The sequence below is a fragment of the Ixodes scapularis genome, unplaced genomic scaffold, assembly GCF_016920785.2.
Source record: "Ixodes scapularis isolate PalLabHiFi unplaced genomic scaffold, ASM1692078v2 PGA_scaffold13__105_contigs__length_92229423, whole genome shotgun sequence".
NCBI classification, from domain to species: Eukaryota; Metazoa; Arthropoda; class Arachnida; order Ixodida; family Ixodidae; genus Ixodes; species Ixodes scapularis.
The window spans coordinates 86,541,037-86,567,905 of NW_024609839.1; the positions used below are offsets into that span (position 1 = coordinate 86,541,037).

Consider the following 26,869-nt stretch of genomic DNA (forward strand, 5'->3'; position numbering starts at 1 on the left):
TGCCTGGCACGTGCAGCCGGAAATGAAGGACCTGCATTCTAGATGCCACGCACGGAAGAAAGGGTACGGCATCGTGCGTAGGTGCAGCACCACCGCTGCGCTTTATGCTACATCCATGTTTCTATCGCCTGTGAACGGAGCTTGTACAGGTGGGAAAGGACAGTTGCATGAAAAATTGTTGCACCTCTTTCTAGCCCACCATGCCTAAGTGATCTCCAGATTTGCTATTACCAGAAGGCACGGTTATGTTTGCAACCCGGTAAACGGCAGTGTGGTCGCCAAGAGCCCCTTGGCAATCTTTGTGGCTTGCACTATCAAGGCCCTGGTTACCACTCGCACCTTTTCATCAAAGTGTTGAGAATAGTTCTCTAGCATTTCTACTTTGGAACTAAATTCTGTTGACAGGCACACACTTTGCTTTTGATAGCTAGTCGAGACATTCGCATTGGAGCATGACCGAGAGCTTCAGGATCACAACCAAAGCCCCTTAATATGCCTGTGTTTGTCTCGCAAGTGGTGTCAAAATCATTGAAGCAAGAGGCGCATGCTTTGGCAGCATATGGAGGCGCAGCGCCGAAACGAGCGGCCCTCACGGCAAATGTTGGCGAAGCACTTGCTCGAGGCACATGTCTCGCATATTTGTGCAACAATGGTTGTCTGTACTTGTGAGAAGTGTTGAGCGTGAATTTTAAGGGGCTTTAACGTAAGCGGCTGCAAGCACAACACACACACTCAGTCAAACGCAAATGTGCAAACAAGCTTTTATTTTACGGTGCCCATTTTTCGGAGCTGGTTTCCCCAGTCGCCCTGAATTGATCGCCTTGCCGTGATGGGGCTGTGACCTCGGTGGTTCCTTCAAGACCCAATGGTGCCTCCGCCTTGTCCGAAACTATCCATGCAGCTGGCCAACTTTGAGGTCAGGTTGGCAAAGTTGGGGCGACCTGGGGGGGACGCCCCTTGGCCCGAACTCTGGCCCTGAAGTTGGCCTGCCGTCTCTTCTGGCGTTGATTCTCGGGCCGGGGCATGGTGAAGGTGACGCACTGCGGAGCAGACCGAGACGGTGGCCGCACCGAGTTATTATACTGTACGCTAGAGGTTCAACTGGTACTAGTGTGCTGCGGCAAATTGAAGCAGACAGCAACCAGTCAGAAATCGACTTCCGGTAATGCATTTCTGTGGGAAAAAGTGAGTACATTTTATTCCTGCCCTTGATTATAAGAGCAAATGTCACGAATAATTCATACATTTAAGTAGCTTGGAACATTTCTCGGTCGCGCGGATGAAATAATTAGTCAGTTACGGCGTTTTTATTTAAAATTCATGACATTAAAAGAGCTGCTAAAACGGCCTCGTACATGTATATGTGCGCACTGTCGGGCACTGTTGACGCGAACACGGCGTCTGCGCTTTCCAGCATGGGGGATATACGTGCCAAACGAACGAAGGACATGTGGAAAACCAAGAGAGTCTGCAAAAAGTACACAGTACGTAGATGACCAAAATAAATTGAAGATAGGATAATATAGTCCGATTTGATATAAATAAGTACAGCTTTTTTTTTTTCTACTCTGAATATGTGCGAAGACGCTCGAAATCTTTGAAAATATTGAGAGGCCAGAGAACAGGTGCCCGATAAAAGCCAGCTGCCTGACAGGAAATAACGAAAAGACAAACCTTTCATGGCCCACATACTTTATTCTTTATGTTTCGAATGTTTTTTAACAGCCTGTAAAGATGCACGATGAGATCATTTTCATATAGCGACAAAACGGGCAAATTAGCAATATATAAGTACCACCAAAAATGCTGGCAAACCTTGAACACGCTCTACATTCCTTTCGATTGCTACTTTGCTAAGAATAGTCTCGTTTTTCCATTCCTGCTATGGAACGGAGGTTTGGGCCTGAAATATAGGGAAGTTTAACGTCGTTCAGTGGTAAAGAAAAATGCTCTAACTAAAACAATTACACTTTTACAATGTTAATAAAGGTACATACTATTCGGTACGACCCAAATAACAGAAGTTATCTACGTTGTATTCCGGCAAAGAGACAAAATGCATGCGCATTTTCCCATAGGAATGCACAGGGGCACCACAAAAGTAGACTGGTTGTTGTCTGCTTCAATTTTCACCCCGGAAGTCGCATAGACGCTAGAGCCAGTTGAACCTCTAGCGCACATTACAATAACTCTATGCTTGGCCGTGCGATCGGCATAGGGTTCAAGCGCAACGGACGCTGCTTCGAAAGGGTACTCTGGCGATTTTTTTAGCTGCCACAACTGACTAGGATATTTCCAAAATCCTTGGCCTTCACCTTTCCCAGTATCTGTTCAGTATTGCGAAATTCAATATAGATATTGCGAAATCGGAAAATGAAAATGGTGCCAAAACCAACATTCAAAGACCCCCGCGCTTTTCAGTGCTGCGACGTCGATGGCAGGCAGGCTTGCAGATTGAGCAGGCAGTCTAAAAGCGGAGTATGCCTAGCATTTGTTAAGTGCGACAGCGCGGGTGCTGAAGCAAGCTTCCAAAGAATTTACTTGGCCTCATAAAACAGCCTGTAATCAGTGAGAACAAATTCTGAAGTCTAAAGTGTGAATGCCTGCCCGAGGAAGAGTGAATGTCTAAAGAGTGAATGTCTGCCCGACTTTTTCGTTGTTGATAGTACAGTGCAATCCACCCATAACGGTAACGAAAAAAACCCGGAAATTCAATCGTTATAACTGATTATCATTGTATCTGGACTAGAAACCGAGCGTTTCAAGTTTAAAAACTCTGGAAACCAATCCTCAAAAGCGGTACGTCGTTAAATGTGGTATCGTTACAAGTGGATTGCACTGTGGGGACTTTCAGTTTGACAAAAACTGGTGAGGACCAAAACTGTAAACTCAATAACTTCACCAAAAAAGTCTAATATCTGGGTTACTAGTACAGCTATGTTTGTTGGTGTGTTAGGTCAATTTTGAAGTAAATCGAGGACCATGAAGAGAACGCTGGATTACCTCTTAAAGGGATGCTGAACCGAAATCTGGATTCTCCAAAACACGCGGCCAAAAGCGTGCAGCAAGATGCTACAAACACCAAAACATCACTCGTACAGCGATATCTCGAACGGATGACCGTCTTTTTCAAAAGAGGCGCATTTGGCAGGAATGTCGACGTCATGTTTCTCCAAGAAGGAGAGGGAACGGCCTCGCATCTTCTCCGCCTCGCGGCCTTGAGGGAGCGAAGCAAAGAGAGGAGGAAACCAAGTATCTTGACGTCACGCACCTCGTCGGCCTGGTTCAATCTTGACCTCTTCTTTCAAAAGTACGGCCGTCCATCTCAGATATCGCCTTACTAGTAGTGTTGTAGGGATCGTAGTGTCGCGCCTACATCTCCAGCAGTGTTTTTTTTTTTTTTAAATTCATATTTCGGTTTACCATACCTTTAAGGTGGGCTGAGCTGCCACCATCCATCAGGGAACACTTGACAATGCTATAAACAGTCATTTTTGATATGTACATTTGATCGTATAGAGTCAAACCCGCTTATATCGAACTTGCAAAAAAAACGGGAATTAGTTTGATACAGCGGGTAATCCTATATAAAAGTTTTAATGAATTTTGCTCTCACAAATCCACTTTCTGCTGACATATTACACAATGAAATACTGTAGCCTTGCATCTTCTGCTGCTTTTTCTTCATTGCATCTGCAATAACAATATCTTTCTACACTATCAACAGACTCCAAAATGCTGAGGCCCCACTGCCTTCTATATTTGCGCATTAGCGCTGAACTATGCCGAGAACACGGAGCACGTCCGAGCGGGAGCACCTTCTAGTGCAGAGCGCCATTTTGCTCTGCAAGTTGGCTTTCCCCTAAGGAGAACGGCTGCATTGGAGGAAAGCCAGCTTGCAGAGCAAAACGGCGCTCTTGGCCATTTGATATATCGGTAGCGGCCGCTACTTTTGTTCGATGTCACCAGTTTTTGCAATATATCATCACTGTAACACCACTCCGTACAACAATTGTTCGATATAAGGGATAATTTGATGTAAACAGGTTCGATATAGTCGGGTTTGACTGTATAACCTCCGCTCTAGTGAAACGCAGTTTCAGGGCTACCTCATAAATGGTGCCAGCATGTTCTTTTGTCCAAAGAGATCACAAGAACTCTGCTGTGAGCAAACACAAGTGTGCAAACGGGCCTTAAAACAAGGCAGGAAGATGGGGCTCGCTCCGCTTTCCGTCCTTTCTAAGCAGTACGAAAGACTAAGAGGTCGGCAGGCCATCTGCAGAAGTTACAAAAGGACTCGTGGGGTGCGAGACTAAACCAGTTCTTTCGACGGAAGAGGTGCTCCCTGTCAGACACTTCGCTCGAGGGTTGTCTTGGCAGGAAACTCGAGGAAAGAAGACGCCAGCAGGAAGGAAAGGGGGAAAGCCTTTCTGTGCCAACATGGGGGACGAACTATAAGCCACAATGGGGACAAAAGTGACGTCTCGGGAGCTGAATTTATGTCGCCGTTGCTCGATGGAGCTTACAGGATCTAAGGTTTTTACTCGAAGGATCGTTCACACTGCCATGCCCAGGCATCCTCGTACTGAAAAACCTTCGAACCATAAATCTGTAAAGGGATGGATTGTGGGAACATTCCGTTTGCCCCTGGCAAAGATGTGAGAGATGCAGCGGGGCGGTAAGTTGGTCTAGTTGGGGATTGTTGAACGTCGTAAAAGACCGCACTCAAAGGGACACGACAAAAGGAAAGAACATACGAGCATTCTTGTACAGTCTCTTCGAGCGCAATTTTTCACAATGTTCATCGAGAGACGCAGTCGCGGAGTTGGCTCACTTGTTCGTCGAGAAAGTCCATGAGGCCTTTGGCCGAAATCCGGATGCCGGCTCCACGAACGTCTTTCCGAAGCTTTTGAAAGTCGATGGGCTGGAAGAGCAGTAAGGTAAGCATGGGAAAGCCACCCGACGAGCAAGTGCCCCTAAGGCGCGAGCTCTCACCTCGTACGCCAGGAGCTTTTCGTACAGCTGGCCGTTCCCGAGGAACCTCCGGAGCTCGAGCGTGGTGTCCGAGCCCTCCGCACCGTGGCCGGCACAGTCTTCGTCGCTGTCCGGATTCAATTCGAGAGAGGCGGACATTCGAGGGCACACTTTTATTGGCCGTCTCGCCAATTCCTGCCCCAACGGGGGATCTCTCGCACCGATGGGGGTTTCGAAACCATGCCGGCTACAACCTGTTGCCTAAGCAGCACGCTGCACATTTTACGAGGCAACGGAAGCTTCTCCGAGTCGTCTTATTTGAGGCGAGGGACTTTGCCCTCCGAGGTGCTTTAAGCAGCGAGCCCAAAATGAAGTGCCAAGTGTAGATACCCAACCATCTGCATTTGCGCAGCTTCAACAGAAAAGGTGAAACGAATGACGCAAAGACAAATGGAGGTCAGTTTCGCCCCCTTTTGTCCATCCTTGTCTTCTTCCACTTTTTAATTTGACAACCTAAGGGCACGCTCAGCTTACCTCTTACAAAATTAGAGCCTCAACTCCTATGCTCCGTCACATACTTAGTATACAATGCTGTCAAAACTACTGGCACGAGCGCATGGCTTCCTTCATGGTTTCGTTTGCGCGATGATGCGTGCAAATGATCTGCGATATCAAACCCTATGCTCGCGCCAGTAGCGTTGTACACCCAACTATGAAACACGCTGTGCAGCACAACAGCAAAATCCCAGCAATGAAAAGATCGGCGGCTTCTGTCGCTTAGCTCTGACCTAACCGCGCGTGCGGCACAAGGCTCGGTGCCGATTCAAAAAAGCATTTGCCCCCATGGAAAGACACTCAAATGACTCTCGCGGGATTTGGAGGACAGTACAAAGGATACTAGCTAATAGCCTTTCTATTAAGTACTTGCTTCATGCACGCACTGGGCGATGCACATAGCCCGAAGGCAGCAAGCCTCACTGCCACAAGAAAGTAGGCTCACATCGTCGAACTACTAAGCGTTTCAATAACCTTGTGGCCATCCCAAACACCGTGACCCAGCATTTCCGGCAACAGTGCCAAGCAGTCAAAGAGTACAGCAAGTCGGACGAATAGGCAAAAACACTAGAAACAGCTAAGTACATACAGAAAACCATTCGTTTATTTCTCGAACTCGTCGCGACTGCGGCGAGGTGTCCCAGGATGGGCTCTCGCGACTCGTCGGGTTCCCGTTCGTTCGTTCGAGAACTCCCTGCGGTGGCAGAGAGCGTGCGGTCCGATGTTCGGCGCCGTTACCTGGACGAGATGGGGCGTGTGCCGGCCGAGCCGTCCCCTTCGGCTGTTCCGTCGGACTGTGAACCCCACCTCGAGGGCTTCCTCCGACCGTTGGCACTGTCATTTGGGGCCTCCTGCTGAGAATAGGCCGGAGGCACTCTCCCAGGCGTTTCTGGAACCACTGCAACAAAAGTGACACATTTTTTTTGTAGTCTACAAAACTAGCGACATAAAAAGCGGTTTATCGAGCTACCCAAAGTAAACACGTTTTCGGAACACCCAGGATTTACTCTTCCCAGTACGCTGCTTATTATCTCTAAAGTCAAGACGGCTATTGGGAAAACGGCAAATGAAGGTGCTTCCAAAACCAACATTCACGTTTTCCCGCACTCTCCAGTGCAGTGATGTACCACGTCGTATACCCTGCAAGACGAGCAGGCAGACATGAAGTGGTATTTTGCGCACGTTTTGTCGTCTTGCTGGCGTGAGCTTTACTGGCATTCATTTTATGCCGTCAAACTTCTTTTAACCCGTCGGGAGGAGGCTGTTATGCCCCCATAGTGCCCCATATTACGACACCTGGCGTCACGTTTTCGGTGTTGCCAGTATAGTCTCTCGGCCTCTAAAACCAGAATTAGATACTTCGATTGTGAGAAAAAAAAAAAGAGAAAATAAATAATGATTTCGGAGAGATTCGAAAAAAAATTTATTCTGACATGGAATTTGGGTTACTAGGTGGTTCAAGTGTGCCTATTCTCCCGACAAGATAACACACTCGCGTCACCTGTTGGGTGGAACGCTTCACATCCACATATATTTTATGCATCTTTCTTTCACCGTGAGCTTAAATGCACCTCGACAATGTAATATGAGACCATTTCTTGTAGGTATTGCTCAATTCCGACCTCGCAAATACCGAAAAACCTTCAGTCTAGTTATACACGAATTAAAAGGGTCCTGGCACTACCCGATAATAGATGGTGCCAGTGTGTTACTGGTGCTACACAACGTCGCCTCGTCGGGCACCAATCGAGGCATCGAAATGTTTCGCGAGCCACCGAACTGTACGAGCCAAACGCAAAAAGGCGCACACGTCAAATTCACGGCGGTTCACCACTAGCTCTCGCAGGCACCAGCAGTTGTCCCCGACTCTCTGCCGGCCGTCCCCCGACTTCGGGCGGGCGCTCGCTTCGACGCCCTCAGCCGAGTTACAATGCCCACAAAGGCATGGTGCCCAAAGCCCTTCCTTGACCGGTGCGCTTACCGCATCCTCAAAAGCAGTCTCTCGATTTCCGCCCGACGATGTACTAAAAGCATCGCATTGTTGCCTGTGGTTCTGGCAGTTGCACAGCGGCGGAGGTGGACGCGTAGACGCCCATTGAGATGTTGCTAGCAGACGACAGTCGGCAGAAACCAAAGCAGACGCGAGATGGGACACCGCGACGACAGCGAACCTCACCTATTTCGCCAGCGTTTCTACGAACAACAGCCAGGATCATGACGACCGACACCATACGACTCTCCAGAGACGCAAACTGTTGCCATTTCGGAACCATCTTCGAGACACGGGAAGGGTGGGATCCTGAACGCACCAGTCAAAGACGCGTTGCGGACACCGTAATGTAAACGAGAGGAGTCTCACGGGGGTGCGTCTGGTCGTAGATATGTTGAAGGATGTTGACCGCCTGTTTCCTGGGGAAGCGGCGCACTCCGAACTGGCTCAGGTGCCCCGCCAGCTCCGGTGTGCGCATTGTCCCGTAGTCCGGCAGTGGGGTCACCGGAGTGGGAGGTGCCGTCGGGTGCTGCCGCTCTCGCCCGACACCAGCCGTCGGGGTGCGCGAGACCTCGGCCGGCCCTGCACGGTCGTTGCAACGCACTTATCGTCGAGTTGGTACCCCTGTTAAGAGAGATCGCCCCAAGTGTCCCTGAGCTCTCGGATATACTGGAATCCACTGTTTTCTTGTATCTGATTGCCATATTTTCGGGATTCTAACGTGTATGGTCTGCGGACTACACATGGTTAAAACCTCAAATTTTATGTGGTGCTGACTCACGCTGTCGTTGATGAGGCTCCTTTCTAGACAAGCCCTCTATTCACGACTCCAGCAAACTATAGGGGGTGCGCTGGTCAGGCAAAATGGCAGACGGAAGAAGGTTGTTCTCTTGCACTGCAGCATAAAATAAGTGCTACATATAAAAGCAAAGCAATTTTTTGACGGTAAGAATTTTCTTCTAGTCAGAAGCAAATTGTTGCGAGTATGTTTATACAGCCTAGAACTTGGTCTGCCTCAACAGGCAACGAGTCTTGCAGCTGTAGATGAGAAATTTAGCCAGTGCAGTACAACCGCTAGCTTGGGGTCTTTAACGTGCACCATGCAGTAGTGATACGCAACCGCACGCCGGTAAAATACTCATCCAGATCAAAACGAGCAGGGGTGGGAACTGAACCAAGGATCCCTGGGTTCTGCAGCGCGAGCTTTTGCTGCACGTGCTCCGAGCTGGTGTGTGCTAGCCAACTCGGCCGCCAATCCCCCTTCTTCTAGTCAGTGCGTAGGAATAACATGGCGGATGCATAAAATAACTACTGGAAACAATGTTTGTTTCTATGCTGCCTACAAGAATTAAGCAGCGATAGCAGACGACAGAGTCGAAACGACCTCTTCTTTTGAGCTTCTCGGCGCTGCCGCTACGCGGTGTCAATTTCGCTGGAGTCGCCAATAGCTGTCAAAAGACATAACTCATGATTCTGAAATAAAAAAATTGTTGCAGCTTTGTTCATTCGACTAAACGCAATGAAATGCGGTAGCTTTACAGGAACATCGTTAGTGAAAACAATTAGGAAAGGAAATGGTACGGTGATGAAATAGTTGTAACTTGTAATACTATTTCATCACACTGACATAAGTCCTCAATGTAATACAGTAAAACCTCGTTATAACAAAATGGGATATAACAAACTAATGGATATAACAAAGCAATCATAATTCCCCTTGCTTGCTAATAGGGAAGAAATGGACATTGGCTATAACAAACTAATGGTTATAACGAAATAATTACGATCGCTCCTTCAACTTTGTTATAATGAGGTTTTACTGTACACACTGAAGACCTAGATGTCAAAAACAACATCTAGGTCGACCTCTAGGAAAATGTCAAGGACGACATCGAGGACGGCATCTAGAAAAATCTCTAGGACGTCCTCAAGGACGACGTCAAGAATGATGTCTAGGACGACCTTAAAGGTCTACTCCACCGATTTTTTCATTGTCTCCGATTTGCTTGAAATTTTGCTAAACTAACCAACAAACATCGCGAAAATAGTATCCCAAATATTAGGTCAAAATATTTTTTTTTCGCAAAGTTATTGAATTTACAGTTTTGGTCCTCACCGTGTTTTACAAGCTCGAAGTCTCTACTGGCAACAATGAAAAAGTGACGTCAGTGGAAGGCAGGGGTTCACTCTTTGGGCTGTAGATTTTGTTTTAAACTGATTCGAAGCAGTTTCATAGTGTCAAATGAATGCTTGGGAAGCTCGCTGCAGTACCCGCGCTCGAGCACGGAACAAATGATTGGCATATTCTATTTTTTGGCTGCTTGCTCGACTGGCAAGCCTGCCTGCCACTGACGTCACGGCCCTGAAAAGCGCGCGTATATTTGAATGTTGGTTTTTGCATCATTTTCATTTGCCGATTTCGCAATAACTATTATGAATTTCGCGATTCTAAATAGCATACCGGAGAGAGTAAAGGCCGGGGAGTCAGAAAATATAGTTAGTTGAGGTAGCTCAAAAAATCGGTGGAGTACCCCTTTAAGAAAAAGTCTTTGATGTCGTCTTAAAGGACGACCTCTAGGACAATCTCAAGGACGACATCAAGGACGTTAGGTCACGTCAGCTTCAGCTACTGGCGCTTATGCGACTGGTGCTTACGCGACTGGCGCTTATGCAACCGCAGCTTACACGACCAGCGCTTATGCAACCAGGGCTTACAGGACTGATGCTCAACAGCTTACGCGACCAGCGCATCAGCCAAGGGTGCTGAGCCATGGGCATTTCAGCCAATGGCATTTCAAGCATATCGCTTCAACCACGAGCACTTCAGCCACGGGAATTTCGTGATCTCGATTACGCAACCTTGAGCATGGTTGGGCCAATCAAGCTACCGCTTAAAAAAAACTAGTCCTTGCAAGAAGGGCATTACTTCAACTGATTGACCATAATAAACCATAGAGGCGAGAGGACAGAGATGTATGATTAACACGACACTTGGTAAATAAACTTGTGTAGAACTGTACATTTCTGGTCAACCACGTGCGTGCTCCAACTCCTACTCAATTTGCTGAATACAATCCGCTAAGCCAACATCCCTGACATGGGACACAAAGATTGGCTAAATGGCACATGACTGTGAAGGGTGTGAGCATTTAACAAGAATACCCGAAGACTGCAAACCCTGACCGACGCTTTTTGGACATGCGAGTTATATTCAGCCATCTTCGTTTGTGGCACAATGACCGACTACACTGGAACCTGCAGCATGGGACCACAGCACTCCCTCTCAGCAGGACAGATGGTGTGGCAAGGAATGTTTGCATACCTGCTCCGAGGAACGGAAGGTGCTCCACGAGATACTCTTCTTCCGCTGGCCGCTCCTCGCCCGATGCACTTTCGTCGTCGGAGTACGAGAAGCTGCCGCCAGTCTTGGTTGCAACCGGTGACGGCACGGGTGCGTCGGCGGTAACCCCCAGACCGTCGTTGTCGAAGCCATCCCAGACGCTGTCCCAGACGCCCTCACCATTTTCCGAACCCTCGCCGTCTGTTCCCGAACGAGGGCAGTCTGCGACGTCCTCTTCCATCTTTTCCGAGTCGTCTTCCGAGCTCCTCGACTCGCCAAAGAGGTCTGGAGAACTCCCGTCCTCTTCCCGGCCTTCCGCCGGCGTGGCGCCGACATCTCGCCGAGGAGAGACCTCAGGGCTCTCTTTGGACGGCGACTCGCACCGGTAGACGTCGATCCAACGCCGGTCGTCTCGGGACTGGATCGGACTGGCAGTTATTGGTACGGTCGCTGCGTACTGACTCCTCGGGTCAGACGACTTTAGTGGCGAGGACTGACGCGGCATCGTTCTTTCGGGAGCGGAGGTCGTTCTGGGCCCGTCTAATGCGGAAAGCAACTCGTCGGCCTGGACGGTGCACGGAGAGCAAGCGCCGAGTCGTGTTTCTTGCAGCGTTCCGAGGCTTTCTTGTTGGGACGTGCCTGGAAGATATGTACGACACCCTCATTATTCCCTTTAGTTTGCCGCAGTCCTAGCGGTTCACACTACAGTGACATGAATAGTCTCAGTCAGTTTAGAGTCCATTACTCTGTTTGCAGCAGCAAAGGAAACTTCTGGAGTCGGGCATTTTGTTCCTTTAAGAACCAAAAGAACTTTGCGTCTACACTAATCCATTCGAGAGAACGATATCTCTGTGCTGTAAGGCATGGGACTCTTTCCGCCCATCACAAGGATGAACTACCGGCGTGCTCCGTGGGAAATCAATCGCGCAGGTTTTGTCAGATACGGTGTACCCACTAGTAGAGTCAATACGGAAGTAGTAATATGGGTCGCACTCGCAAATCAAGCTAGGCAGTGCACACTGCACATACCTTGGTGCAGCAGGCTTAGCTAAATCGATTGCACCCAATAAGTACAGTCTTTTCAAGGTGAATGCACAAAGTGCAGTCACCTCGAGACCGCACGAAGCGGCCTCGAGAGGCACGGCGACGAAGAGCGCTCACCGCCTCTCGAGCGCTGACTGGCCGCAAACTCGTAGACGGTGTCCAGGGCATCTTCTCCATCGCTTGGCTCCCCCGTCACGGCGGGGGCCGGCCCCTCTCCCTCCCACAGTGTGGCCAGGATGTCGGCCAGACTCGAGTCTGGGTCCACCTCCTCCTCCCCCTCCGGGAAGCGGCCCTTCAGCTCCTCGCACAGGTCGCTCATGTCGTACCTGCGTGGTCCGCTCCGCCACTGAGCAACCCTCCGGTCCGCATTCCCCAGTTTTCTCTCACACTCCACCGGCACTTGTTTCCTGGTTGCCGGTGGCCTATGCTCGGCTCCGTGAAAAGTTAATTTTTTCACAAACATGTCCTCCAAGCACTTAGAAAATGTGTCTGGACCTCGGTGTCCCTTTAAGTGCGAACATAGAAGCTACAAGAGCGAGCCATGGGTTTTCAGCATCCCTGCCAGGGATGCGTTCATGCAACGTAATCATCATTTAAGACAGCACACTAATGCTTGTAGCTTCAGCATTGCTCATGCAGAAAAAGAAACAAACCATAGTAGGTCGTCTCTCCGACCCTAGGAGAAGTTGGTCCCTGGAGGACTGTGGACATGATGACCATGGTGAACGGAGAGAGAGGAGCCTGAACAAGGCCAGCCAAGGCGACAAATGTTGGCTCAGACTTCGTGCATATCCTGGCAGGGGCAGTGTTGGTGTAGGGGCCTTCGTACAAGGTTGCGTGCACGAACAAGGACGGTTCCTCGAGTGGCTCCCATCAGCCTCCTACTACCCCTAGATAGGCTGTGCCATCTGATGGCATTTCACAAAAATATACGAACGAACCTTCACCATACTTGTACCATGGCAAGGCAGCGCTGTTCAGACACCTTTCTCCTTCCACCGTGGCAACAACATTGCAGACGTAACAACACTGCGGATGTGACGATATTGCGGACACAACAACGTTGAGGATCGGATGATATAGCACATGTAAAGACATTGAGGATCTGATAGCATTGCAGACACGACGACAATGTTGACACGACGACATTGTGAACACGACGTCAGAGTAAACTGCGACGACACTTCGGGGTTTTTTAAGCAACCCGTGAGCGACGGCTAAGCGCTCGCCGCCGGACAGGGCCTCTGCCACCCACCTGAAGGCCAGGCCCCTGAGCTCAAGCAGCAACTCGCTGTCCCCGTCATCCAGTTCAAGGATGCCGGCGTACAGGTAGCGCAGAAAGGCCACTACGCACTCCCTGGACCGGGACGTCCAGTCCAGCAGGGGCGTGCGGTCCGTCTGCCTGCTCATGTCCTGCGCGGGGAGGGACTCCCGTCAACCCTCTGCCTGGGCCGTACGGTTCATGTAATATTTAGGTGAAAAGGTCCTCCATTTTCTGGTGCATTTCAACCCCTTAGAAACGACGGGACACAAGCATCGGTGGTTTCAGTGGGCCCATATCACTGGCATCTCTTTAATGCGACCAAAGAAGTGGCAAGACGTCCTGTGCAAGGTCTCTACCTACCAGCTTTCTTGTTTGACTTTGCACGGTGACTTTTATTCGACGGTTAAGGGAGTAAGTGAGCCACATGACAAAAAGTAACCATTTCTAAACTAGTACCCTCCACTTCTAATATAGTGGCTCCAACTTTTAACAGGCCCGATTCCAGCATCAAATTTTGGTTTCCATCTTTCGAACGCAAGATGTCTCTAAAAAAAAACTGAACTGTACAGTCGGCGAGAGGATGAGAACTGCAAGGCACCTCTTCTGATCGCCCCGCCTCCGGCACGTGCTCCTTGCCTTCCGAAGCGGCAACCAAAGCGGCGCCTTCTCCGCAATATGCCTCATTCTCATTGTGAGCACCTTGGCCGGGATTCGAACCCGCCACCTAGCGATCCATGGGCCTCGGATGCTCGGAGCCACCGAGACGGTCGTCTCTCGTTTCGAGATGCGTTCGGTGCCGACAGAGTGAGCGAGCGAAACTCAGGACACAACGCCGGATGGCGTGGTGCCGGGGGCAGTCACCTTTTCCAGGGCGGGGCAGCGGGTGAGCAGGATGGCGCGGTGTGCAGGGATCACCTGGGCCCCCCGGGCGATCACCTTGAGGTCGCAGAACCTCCGAGAGCCCACGAGCGAGTCCAGGTCCTTGGAGAGCCGCCTCAGCGTGGGAGACTCCTCCGTCCCCTCGGGCTTACCGTCGGCATCCCTCTGAAATGCAGCGGGGCCCATGGAGGGTCAGGCATCTTCGGGCATTCTAAATTGACAGCCAGGAGAAGGGCATGCAAGCGTCCTGCTAGACCTCAGCCACGTCACTCCCTCACTACATCCTGCGGGTAGCGAAATTAGCAAAACAACTCGCCCCCGTAATGCAAGCAGTTCCTTCCGCAATTTCGACTAATAAGGTAAAGTTCAGTGTGCAGCAAATAAAGTCGCCCATTTCCAGTAGCATCGCGGCAAAGGCAGTGGTAACACAGAATGTATTGTGAGTTGCTTTGCAGCGATTTGGCTCTGAGGAACTCGGAACACATTTCATGCTTCGATGGCGTGAATGTCGTGGTGCGTGGCGGCTCCGAGAAAACACCCAGAGTTAACGTCTCTCGGAATCAAACGCCCCACCTCTGACCTCACCGTCTCACGTCTTTCTGCTTCCCCCTCACCTCCTGTGTCCTCTCCCACCGTAGGTGCAAGCAAGCTCACTCAACTCCTTCTAGGTGACGAGGCTGTAGCACCGGATTTTCTATGTCGCCTACCAAAGGCCGGCGCGGGGCAGAAGTTAGACACAAGTGCCACGCCGGTGTTTGGCAGTTTGATCCGCGAGGACGCAATTTCCAGTGCGACAATCTTGTTACGAAGCTGATTTACTGGAAGTCGCTAGGAGCCAGCCACACCGCTCGTTCCGTAAACAAAGCCAGATTTTCTCTTCTGCAAAGCACAACGGTGGGAACAATCCGAAGGCGCACGGGGTAGGAGCCCCGTGGCAGACGACATCCGCGCATACCTCACGCTCAAACGCGCCGCCAGACTGCAACAAGCCTACGCTAGACTGGCATTTGCTTCGGAACCGCTACTGTATTGCGCAGGGGTTACGCCAACTTTACCACTGGCAGTTGCGGCACCCAGTATGAACCGGCACCCTTATTGCTCTCCCTAAACAATCTTGAGACTATGGTGCCTGCAACGCGTCTCCGGCTGGTGCATTTACCGCATCCTCAAGAGTGGTCGCTCATTTTTGGCTTCACGACGGCATAGAAGTGTCACGTCGTCGCCCGCCACGATCGTGCCTGGCAGTGGCGCAGCTGCAGATGTGGATGCGGCAAGCACCTGTCTTGCCACAGATGGAAAGCAGACGGAAACCAATAAGACGCGAGATGCTACGCCGCAATGACGACAAGCCTCGCATCCGTTCGCCTCTTTCGCCGCAACTTCTACGACCAAACACCGGGGCTGCGACTTTCGATGGCGCGACGGGCTGACTCCAATGACGCAACTTGTTGCCACCACTGGAAAACTTTTTATGCATGAGCGGGAAGGAAGGCTGGTTAAAAACACACTAAAAGGTTGGTGAACCCGCGACTGACTGCCGAGGAGGAGCCCGGTTACCTGTGTCAGGAACCCGTGGCCCATCTCGAGGTCGTCGAGGCACTCTCCACGTCCGGGCTCATCAGCGCGAGAAGTGGCTGGCCCTGGGGTGGAGCCCAGCGCGGAGAGAAGCATTCGCTGCTGCGCCTGAGTGTCCGCTCCGGGGGCATTCTGCAACGATCTTATTATTTATTAACGCAGAAACCGTTTCATGGGTCGTTTTCTACGAGAAGATTGTCACAAAGGATCCTCGGAAGGGACGGTAGGGAAGGACATTAAGAAGGATCCTTACGAATGAGCGTCACAGTGAAAGAATGGTGCGTAAAATATGCGCAGATAAGAGGCGTTCAACGGCTGCCCAACAGGAGGTGCCATACCGCTCTCCGGTCGTAAAGCGGTCACCGGCGGTTGCAACGAAGTGAGTCGAGCTTGCACGCATACCGTATTTACTCGCATAATAAACGCACCCCCCCCCCCCCCCCCAACGGGTACCAACACATTCTAAGCTCATTATAACAGACCTGGTTACAACAGACATTTGGATATAGCATACCAATTTGTGAAGTTCGGTTGGTTTTCCTCTAGGCACCATTGACTCAACTTCCTATTTGCATACAACATACTCCCCTTGCAACAGACTGAAATCTTGGTCAAAATCAAGGTCTGTTATAATGAGCTTAGACTGTATTTGGACTTTTTTTTTTTTTTTCCTCGCGTAATAAACGCATCTCCAATTTTCGGCTTTGCTAGTCTTGAATTGCGTCCAACTTAGCTAGCCACCAAGCTAAGTTTCTTTTGACACCAAGCAGTCAGGTCAAGTCAAGCCAAGCCAAGCCGCTCTCGTAATGGCTGCAAGTGCATAGTTTTGGAAGTGATCAACCGTGAAACCGAGCGGCCCGCACACTTGACGAAGCTTGGGTCGAGGAATTGCCCAGCACTGGACATTCTTCACCTATCGGATGCATTGATGTCAACAAACAGGCCGTCGTCTGTGGTCCGCTTTCAGACAGTAAAATCGTTAAAGGGGCTGTGCAACGACATTGGGTAGGAATATTTCTTACTTTACACCAGCTTCCTGGCACTAGTGGGACCCAAGAATACTCGAACGCAACACCACTGACCAAGAAGCGCCTTCGTTGCGGCAGAATTCAAAGGATGAAAGCGGAGCTTTTTTTTCAGTCTCTCCTTCCAAAGCCGCCTTTTGCTCTTTCGCGAAACTTGATGATGGAGCTGTGGGGACAATGGCAACAGTACGATCCCCGGGAATGCGTCATCGAGCTTTGCGGTGACGATATTCAAATGCTGCTCACACAGTGGACGCGAAGACTGCGTATGCATTCGATCTGGGCTCGTGACAATCGATGCCTCGACATGCATTAGGGTGGTGGCCCGTGTCCAATCGCTGCAACGACGACAATAGCCGAGCCATAACAATGTTTGGAACTCAGCGCGTGTCCTGTGCTTTGCCAACCCCAGCGCGTGGCTATGATCAACATTGACGGCATATAATCAGCTCCAGATCACGTGGCCGCTTGTTCTGGCTGTGGGTTGAGGGGGTGAACAATGCTTGTTTTTCTTTAATTTTTTTTTCTGGAAGTTCTATTGTGTGGGGTGAAAAACGAACATGTGTTTCATAGGTCATTAACGTCAGGGATCCGTTTTAAGCGGTATTTCTACAAAGTACGAAAATTGTTGCATCGCCCCTTTAAAGTGGTTAGGCCATAGAATGGTCGCGTTGCTCTCCGTGCTGAGTGAGCTTCGTAGGGCACTTTTCCTTTGGCAAAAGGCACGCTGAAAGCACCCTAAAAAAGTTTGCAATTTATGAAGCACGGTTTTTGTGGTACGCGCCCGAACAGCCGTGGGTGCACCTCCATTGGTGGAGAGGTGCCACGGTACCTTGCCGTGTCATATTGGCACCTAATATGACATTTGCACGAAGTGTGTAAATGCAAAAATTTTAACCCGCGTAATGAAAGCACAACCCCAAATATGTCAATTCTTCGAGAAAAAAAGTGTGTTCATTATGCGAGTAAATACAGTACGAGTGAGCCAACCTCTACCCAATCTCTTTCGCCGCTCACCGAGTTCCGGGCAGGGTCGGCGGCCGAGATTTCGCCACCCGTTTTGGAGATGCGTCTCCCGGGCAGCTGCGTCAGGGAGAGGAGTCGACTCCCGACGGGCGCCACCTGGGACGGCGTCACGGTCTCGCACAGGGCGCACACGTAGAAAGCCTCGCAGCCCTCCTCCCCCCGGGACGCCAGTTCCCACAGCGTGGCCTCCTGCAGCAAAGAGAATGCGCGCATGGGAAATGGGGTCGACAGAAAACCGGACGGGACCTTGCACCCGCCACTGCTATAAGTGAGTGGCACGTGCGACGCCATTCGGAACGTCATTGAGATTGCCACGTCTGCTTCGGAATGTTCTGGCCGATCAAGCTCAGTTATCTGATACCGTCGATCTCGGTTATAACTAAGTTGACGCAATTTCGAAATATCTTCGCTACAGCCGTATTTCCCTATAATTGGGATTTGACCAAAGAGTCAATATTTTTTGTGCACACTACACGTAATGGTCATGCAGTATATAGCACAAGTGTTCAAAATAGGTGTTGTTTTGTTTTTGCACATTTGAAGTGCAAAGGAGCCGCAACAGAGCCGTGTTTCACTTCATTACAATAGAAGTTATGAACGCGCGTTGTAACATGCGCTTCCGGACTGCACATTTTAACACACGTAACACGCCTGAAGGCACGCTTCTCCCTCCAAGAGCTTGCTTGCAGCAGGAAAGCGTACATAAAACAAGGAGCCTCCGATGTGCATGATGGGTGTGCACCACCCTGGCGTGACTGGACAGCATGTAGTGAATACGGACCGGTACATAGGTACGTGATGCGCTTTCAACAATCCACAAGAAATAAAAAGGAAAAAAGAAGGCATGATCAGAGGAAGCTCAACCTTTGATGCTCCAGGCAGTGATAGATGAAACGGGAAGCAACTTCACATACATTCTTTCTGCACGTATGTCCGCCGACGGCCGTAAGCATGTCTGGCAGTCGGCCCGTGTCTAAGTGTTGAACACGGGTCGATCACTGGAAATGCGTTTTTGCATACCTGAATTCTTTAGAAAGAAAGAGACGTAATTCCCCCCTTTTGAGGAGCATTTGAAAAATCATTATCTTTCCCCCCTACAACCGAAAGACGTGTAAATCTCGATATCCAGAACACGCTACAGTGACTCTCGCTAGCTCTGCAAAACATGTGATCGAAAAACACACAGAATGTCAAAATCTGGAACAAGCTTGCAAGAGACACCAAGAGTCGCTTTCGCTGACTCAACGAGGCACGTGATCGAAGTGCACACTGTCTTGGCAATGGGCGTCTTCCTTCAACAATAAAGCTAAACAACAACTTCCGCACTCCTCCGCCTGCAGACGGAACAAGCTATGTGACAGCGCTTGCCCCTTCTATACTTTCCTTATCTTTATTATTTGTATGCTGTTTTCAGTTTTATCATGAACCAACTCGCCAGCATTGCCACCTTGATCGGTAACCCGTATGTTCCGCAGGATTTTCGTGACATCCTCTCGGCACCCACGACCTTCCCTAGACCGCCAGAGGTCGTTCAGAGAGGTGGTAAAATTATCCCTGCGCTCGAATGCGACTAGTTGGCGCTCCACGTGACATTACCCTTTTACTCTTTAGATTGTGACATACGCTTTACGACGTTTGTGTCATTTCACCTTAGCGTACCTGAAGCACTCCACGCTCAGTTCTGCTCTGCCACTGGCCGCAGTCAACTAATGCCAATGCCAACTTTAAGGGACAACTCCCAACAGGGAGTGTTATGAGCGATGTAAATCAGTTCGTAACTACCGGGGAGTATCGGCAACACGTTAGCAAATTAATCGTGCACCATTTACATCTGCGTTCAAACGCGACACGCAAACCGAGGATCTCCGACGCAAACCAAAACTCCCGCCGAAGCATTGGCAGGAGTCAAGGTCACGGTTCGGCCTTTTGATCGTCGTGACGTCGGGGAAGGGCTTACCTTGGAAGCGAGCTCCCTCAGGCGCTTCGACGTACCGGGCACAGCCCTGAGCTTTACGCACCATGACAGCTCACCCAACTCGAGGCCGTTCACCTGCATGATACGGTTTCCCACCCGTGTCAGGAATGACACAGCCCAACAATAGACCGACAGCGTCCACACTTCGATCGACTGAGGGCATTCTCCAGTCACTGCTGTTGGCAGCGAACGACAAGGCAAAGCACCCGACACATGCAGAAAGGGCCCCGCCATCGACGGAACGGTTAAATAAAGGCCGACCCACGAAGCTGAAAGGCCGCCACGGCGACCAGCTCCGGAGGAAACGTATAACTGACACAAGGACGCACGTTTGGTTCGAACATCACACTCTGCTGGCTCTTTCTCGAGGCCGGCGTGCACTCACCCTCTGCGTGAGCAGGTGATCGATCTTCTCCTCCGTCCTCTTGACGCGCTCTTCGTCCGTCCTCGTCAGGAGCACCGGCGTCTCCCTGCGGGGTGGACAAATGAGAGTGAGCGTCAGGTTGTTTCGCGAGGTAGCATGGGGTAGACGGGCGGGTCGGACGTACGCCACTAGCTTCTTCCTCCTGCCGACGTGATGATGGCCGCCGGTGAAGAGTTGACGAAAGCGTCGTTGCGCATCCTCTCGGTCCGCAGCGGCCGTCGACAGCGAAGCCGACAGCGCTCTCGCCATCTGCACGTCCTCTTGAAATTTGCTGCGGGTGAAGCGGGACGCACTTCGATCGCAGTTTGATGCGTATGTGTCGTGCAACTTAAGGCTCATTCACAATTTTGGGCTTGACTGTGCTCGAGTGCATTGTATTTTTCCTGTAACAGCTTACGGCTAGAGAACAGACTGGTGCCATCCATCAGGACTGCGTGTACCTAAACCGGAGGTTTTGCAGTATTTGCAAGATTGAATCTATGCACTATCTTAAGAGAAATGGTTGCTCATAACATTGTTGGAAATATTTCGAGTCCTCAGTATTTTATAAAAATATATGCGCCAATCGGAAGGATTCCATTGCTACCTAATGGACGATGTCGGAGTGCCGCCATGTTTCGTGGCTATGAGGAAACGCAATGTACTCGACCACAGTCAAATGCGAGTGTGCGAACCGGCCTCTAAAAAAAACTTGTGCGAGTCACGGACATTTGCGAGACAGTTTACGAAGACCAGAATTCTAGACAAAGTGCTAGAGCTCAAACGTTTCTTTCTCGAGGGACCCCCGTCTGCTTCGACCGATAGCAGAGACACCCCACCCGTTCTCGGCATTGAAGCGGTATGCAGGTGCAAGAATTTAAAGAGCAGTAAAGAATTTACTGTACACGCACCAGAGTGTTTGGCTTATGGCTACGCTTCAAAGGGTAGCTCAGGTCTGCTAGAAATGGCTGCTAAACTGGGAAAACACATCGCTCGGAGGCAGGGACGCTTGCGCAAACTGAAGAGCTCAGGGGGAATCTGTTTTGAGGCGTTCTGGAGAACATCCGCACTCCTCGGAGCCTGGTTTGAGAGCCCCTAGCTGCCCCGAATGGGAGCCCAAGGACTGAGAAAACAATGCAGCTCTCTTTACTATCATCTAGGGAGACGACATGCCAAATATTAGAATTAATACCCCCTAAATGATCATTCAATTGGCCAACAAAGACTAAGGCGCCCGAAGTCACCAAAATTCGCTAATTTAGCTGGGCAACGTGCAGCGCACCCAACGTTGTATTTTCGTTGTGGCTGACATCTGTTCTATGTGCAGTTCTTTTGTTGGTATTTTATTTTCCAGGGACAGCTTACCAGACGGAGCTACCGGCGCACCACGTCTGGGCGAGAGAAGAGGCAAAAGAGAGACGAAAAAGAATGAACGAGAACAAAAAAAAACAGAAGAGGGAGGAGGTGGTACGGTATGTCGCATGCCATGTTTCGCTGACCAGCCACCTAGGTTGCCGCCTACATGGCCTGCTTCGTCGTCACCTCTTTGCCGCTGCCGCTCTGCCTGTCCTCCTTCCTTCCTTCTCACCCCTCTCCGTGCATCCGCGTCATTTCTAGGTTACCATAGGTAGATCACGTGGCCCCTTGTATAACACGTGGGTGTGTATGCAACTGACATCGAGGGTACAATGTTGCCCGGCTGTGCCGAAGTTTCAGTTATGGATCCCTTACGACAAGAACAGAGCCATATATAGAGAGGGAATTTGGTCAATGAGAGGAGCTGGGGAGAGCTGGGGCGGACCCACCTCGGGCAGACCCGCCTCAATGCCGCATATTTTCCCGTGATGATTCTGCGAAGTAAAAAGAACTTAAGATGTTCTTGAAAGAGACGCGTACCACGGTGCGGGTGTTTTGTGTTTGTGGATGATGTTGAAAGTACATGCATAGGTAACTGTAAGAGATCGATGGAAATAGAAAGTTTTAAGGTGCTGAGTGCATTTACTGAGCCAGGTAAGGTGACATTGACAAGAAATGTTTCCTGAAAGAAGAGGCGAAACTGGGAAAGCGGGGTGTGCATTCGAAATTCGAGCCAAAATTCCCACAAAGCCGAGTCAATAGTTTCAATCGTTCACTCGATCGTGGCCGGAACTGCGATTGCAATCGAAAGAAAGGTTCAGTGCATTCTGAATGTCGGCGTGAGGACAATGTCACGTGCGTTGCCCTTTCAGTTACGAAAAGTGGATAACTTCAACTCTAGCGTACTGATATGAAATACTTGAAGATACATCCTTACCTACAAGTTGTGATCGGAGGGTGTAAGTTAAGCTCATTGCCACCACCAGGGGAATATATTTGTGGCTAGTGGTTGGTCACAAGAGCTCTCAAGCGACGCACCCAAGGTCATTGAAACAATTTTGGTTAACGACGTGCCCTTATTTTGGCCCTATTCTTGCCAATTAATGACCAAACTCTCAACATATACAGCTCTGGACGAGGGAACATACTGGTGCCATCTATTGGGCAGCCGTAGAACACCCGTGGCTTCCTCATATTTCCTACTTTTTTGGCACATCATTCTTTGTTCATTGGCATAAAAATCTTTCAAAAACATGATAAACGACCAATTTGATCTCGCAATACCGCAAAACTTTCGCTCTAGTGAAATGCAGTTCCAGGACCATGTCAAAGATGACGATGGCATGCAAGCATGTACCCATGCCCCAAGAGGTTGCAAGAACTTGCGCAAGAGTGCAAACCAGCCTTAAGAGAAATAGTTGCGGGCGCCAAGTCACCCGCGGAGCCGACGCATGTGACGCACCAATCTCAGGGACGCAAAGAAGCTTCCTCACCTCTTGGGGACAGACGCCAGTGGCCGTGGTTTCCTGGCCACCCTGGGTGCCTCCGGGCGAGCCGCTCCGTGCCGCCTGTGCACCACGAGCACCGTGACGCCGGCCGTCTCGCCGAATGGGGGGCAGACACGTCACTCTGCCCGTTCTCGGCCCAACTACGGGGCGCCTACCGTGCGTGGCATGCAAAGAGTGACCTCGGCAAGTAGCGTGAACAACGGCACACGCTATACTCCCTTTCAGTTGGGTGCAAATGAAGCCGAAACTGCAAGGTGGATGACGATGTTCCGAACAATGCTTGCACCGCACAAATGCGCGTGCGCGGTGGCTACGATTGAAGCACGAGTCTCGCACACGCGGGCTTGGCTACGCTAGCACTTAGGAGGAAACTAAGTATAGCCACAGTCACAATAAAGTGCCAGTAGCTCGTCAGTGACACGCACTAATCACGCGCTAAAAAGTAAGGCGTTAGGAGTAAGTACAACAGAGTCAATAAAATAATAACCTACGAACCTTCGTGCAAATAAAAATTCATTTAACCTTTTGATGGTTGCCATGTGTATGGCAGCAATTACACATTCGAAAGTTCCCACCCAAGCTCAAAATCGCACGCACCCTGGGAGGTTCTGGGATGTGGGAGGTTTTGGGGAACTATAGTTGCGTTTGTACTGTGTTTCGCCTTGCTGGTTCTGTTTATAGTTTCAATATTAAATGCTCCGAGCATGTGATATGTGCAAGATGGTCTCTTCTTGTGTCGGTTGCTCAGGCGGTAGTGGCAATCAGAGTGCTTGCTCTTCCAATTCAAACCTGGATGCTTCTACAAATTTAATTCAGAGGATGAGAGCTCATTATTCGACGAAGTAGCCTCGTAAAGTTAGTCCGATTCGGAGTCCGAGACTGCCGGAATGTCACGAAAGCGGACGTGCTAAATAAAACCGAATAAAAGAAAGACGACAACCTTTTCTGTTCAATATTTTCATTCCATGCTTCTCAATAGGGACAGGTTGCAATCACTGTACCTGTTCCCATTATATAAACATTTAAAAAAAGAATCTGCATTGTCTTTTTTATTAGTAGACCTTCGAAAAAATAACCACTAAAAACATACAAAAAAAGGAAAAAAAAAAAATAAGCTCACTAGCAAAAGAAGTAAAAATGTGCACACACGTTCTATGCCGTGCCACGAAGAATAACAACAGAGTGCTTGCCAGTTTGCCAGATTAAATTAAAAAAAAAGCACGGCCAATGCTCGTTTGCCAGGGACGCTCACCTTCCCCGGACCAGAGGCAGGCCGGCGGCCATTCTCTCTTGGACATAGCGCTGCTGCAGGCGGATGGCCTCCACCACCTGCTTGGGCGATACGCCCAGCTTGACGCTGCACTGCTTCACGTGGCTCTTGCACGCCTGCGGGACACCTTACCGGCTCACGGACAAGCAATGAACTGACCACACAGCGCTCAGTGGATGCGAGAGGAGATCCACGCAACTCCCCTGTCCATGAAACTTGCACGAGATGCTACCCCGATTTGCGATCGATTATATGGGGCGGCCGATTATAATTTGGACAGGTTCATTGAAAGGAAAACTCCAGCATTTTTTTCTAGCTACCCAAACTAATCACATTTCTGGAATATCCAGACTTTACTCATTCCAGTACGCCATTTATCATAAATTCAAAATAGCCACTGAGGAAACGGCAAACGAAGGCGATGCCAAAACCAACGTCCGTATGGTCCCGCACTTTCCAGTGGGGTGATGTCACATACTGTATAACTAGGGTGTGTACTTTCCGGTGTTTATTTGTGAGAAAAATCGGCGGATGTTTTTCGGTGTTTATTTATTTTCAAAACACAGGTGTATTTCGGTGGAACGTCTCACGACGAGGCTAAAATCGGTGAATATCGGTGAAAAAAAGCGATTGATCACAGGCAGAGAGTTCCAGTTTTATTCACATAGTTCATACACTTCTTCTCTAGGAAGCAACTATTTCTCACACTTGGTTACTATAGTAGATGCAAGCATACTTTCATGCTTGCATCTACACGCAAGGAACGTGCTGCCATCATGGCAGCACGTTCCTTGCGGTTCGCAACCCGCAATTATGAAAACGCACTCTCCTGTACGACACGGACGTTGGCAGTGTCTTCCAGGAACCACAGCAACCTCTGAATACATGGCTTTCACCGACATCACTTGGCCAGACACAATGAGGAAAAGGCACGTGAGAGCCTACCCTCCAATGTGTTAATTTTTCCACAAAAGGGGGCCATGGGAGACACAATAGGGGAAAGGCGTATGAAAGCTTAGCTTCCACTGCGTTCACTATACGCTTTTGACCCCCAGAAAGGAGGGCGGACTGATGCTACCTGCAAGCCATGTATAAACACTGGAAGAATGAAGGATCCACGAGATAACACGTTACGAACCTCTACGGGGAAAGGGTTTCGCTAGGTCGGAAACTAGCAACGACCGGTGTTTTTCGGTTTTAACCAGGGCGAAAATATCCAACCACCGGTGTTTTTCGGTTTTAACTGATTTTATATTTTCGTCACCGACGGATGTTTATCGGTGTTTTTCGGTTAAAACCGGAAAATACACACTCTACACACCCTATGTATAACTTGCGAGTCGAACAGGTAGCCTAAAAACACACAGTAATTTGCGCATGTCTTTTTTTCGTTTTGCTGGCGTGAGCTTAATAGGCATTAATTTCATGCCATCAGACTTCTTGTATCCCGTCGGGAATGACCCGTATTGCCCCCGGCCCGAAATTACACAACATCTGACGTCACATTTTGAGTGTTGCTGGTAAAGCTTCTCAGCCTGTCCGATAAAATTTAAAAATTCAATAACTTGGCAAAAAAGATTATTGCGACCTGCGCTGCTGCACCCGATAAGGCTTAAAAAGCGGTTTTTAGCTTCTCCGGTCCTAAGAAGTCGCAAGTGTGTGAACATGCCTTTACTGGTTCAGGTGTACCTCTTAATGCGTTGATTCAGTTCTGAAGCAAATCAGTGGCTACAAAAATTTTGCCACAATTATAGGGCAGCCTGTGCGGCGAGATATACAGCATGAAGAACATATTATAGGAGGCTAATCGTTATGTCAAGTTGGATCATTAACTAAAATATGTTAATTAAGTATTTAATTAGTGAAAATAAACAGATGGTTCCAAGTAAAACCTGTTAAATCAGTAAATATTACAAAGATTTGAAACCTGTAAAAGCATGGTGGTGTGCTAACACTTGTGCAACAGGTGCAAGACTATAGTAGTTCAAAAACTGGGGTGATAACTGGATCCACATGCTCCGGTACGCTACTAACACTGCACTGGGATCAAGGGCACACACCGCGTTCAGTCGACGTACCCGAGAAAACCGCAGCCTACCTCGGACGTCTTGAAACTCCTCTCGCAGAGTGGGCAGTCCATCAGGAGGAAGAGGCCGTTGGGGGACGGTGTCGACACCACGGGCTCCTGCAGGGGCTCCTCGGCTTCACCATCCAGGCACCTGTCACACCACCGAGGACAGACTGAGCCACACCCTGCCATAACCTTCTTGGGCAACACACCGGCTCAATGCACGCTATAAACGGTAGAAACGAGCCTACCCACGTCTCGCACCTTCACTTCGTGCTACTCTAGCACTAGCTCATGCATAGTCAATCCCAGACGAGTCAAGCCCCGGAGTGCCTTTGCGTCCACTGGTGGCAATGAACACTGCAAAAGCTTCCAGAGATCAGTCCCTGCTTGATGCCTAAAGGGCTTTCGACGGCCCAGAAAAATATTCTATTCTCGACTAGCATGACCCTCAACTTGCTGGCCTATTGTCTCCCACACACCTGGTACAATACCTTCGGATGGAGTGAGACAGGCTGTCTAGATCCTCCCAAGTCGGCTAGCACTCGTTTTCCCCAGACCACATTTAAGGAAATTAGTTTGCGTCGCAAAAATATCTTGTTTCTATCTTTTTCGTT

General features: G+C 49.7%; 1 protein-coding gene across 1 annotated transcript in view; it reads right to left on the reverse strand.

Annotated features, from left to right (window-relative positions):
• Positions 1-736: 736 nt before the first annotated feature.
• Positions 737-26,869, reverse strand: part of LOC8029889 (structure-specific endonuclease subunit SLX4) — a 30,090-nt gene continuing 3,957 nt past the window's right edge. The window contains exons 3-19 of the mRNA XM_029991246.4: positions 26,283-26,403; positions 24,167-24,300; positions 22,900-22,974; positions 20,196-20,342; positions 20,033-20,117; positions 19,630-19,722; positions 17,664-17,861; positions 15,604-15,753; positions 14,029-14,211; positions 13,159-13,316; positions 12,021-12,229; positions 10,842-11,498; positions 7,889-8,101; positions 6,268-6,427; positions 4,996-5,101; positions 4,835-4,924; positions 737-1,040 (exon numbers count right to left, since the gene is read on the reverse strand). Coding sequence (XP_029847106.2) covers positions 918-1,040; positions 4,835-4,924; positions 4,996-5,101; positions 6,268-6,427; positions 7,889-8,101; positions 10,842-11,498; positions 12,021-12,229; positions 13,159-13,316; positions 14,029-14,211; positions 15,604-15,753; positions 17,664-17,861; positions 19,630-19,722; positions 20,033-20,117; positions 20,196-20,342; positions 22,900-22,974; positions 24,167-24,300; positions 26,283-26,403 — 2,902 coding nt within the window. The 3' untranslated portion in view covers positions 737-917. The remainder of the gene's footprint in view (positions 1,041-4,834; positions 4,925-4,995; positions 5,102-6,267; positions 6,428-7,888; positions 8,102-10,841; positions 11,499-12,020; positions 12,230-13,158; positions 13,317-14,028; positions 14,212-15,603; positions 15,754-17,663; positions 17,862-19,629; positions 19,723-20,032; positions 20,118-20,195; positions 20,343-22,899; positions 22,975-24,166; positions 24,301-26,282; positions 26,404-26,869) is intronic.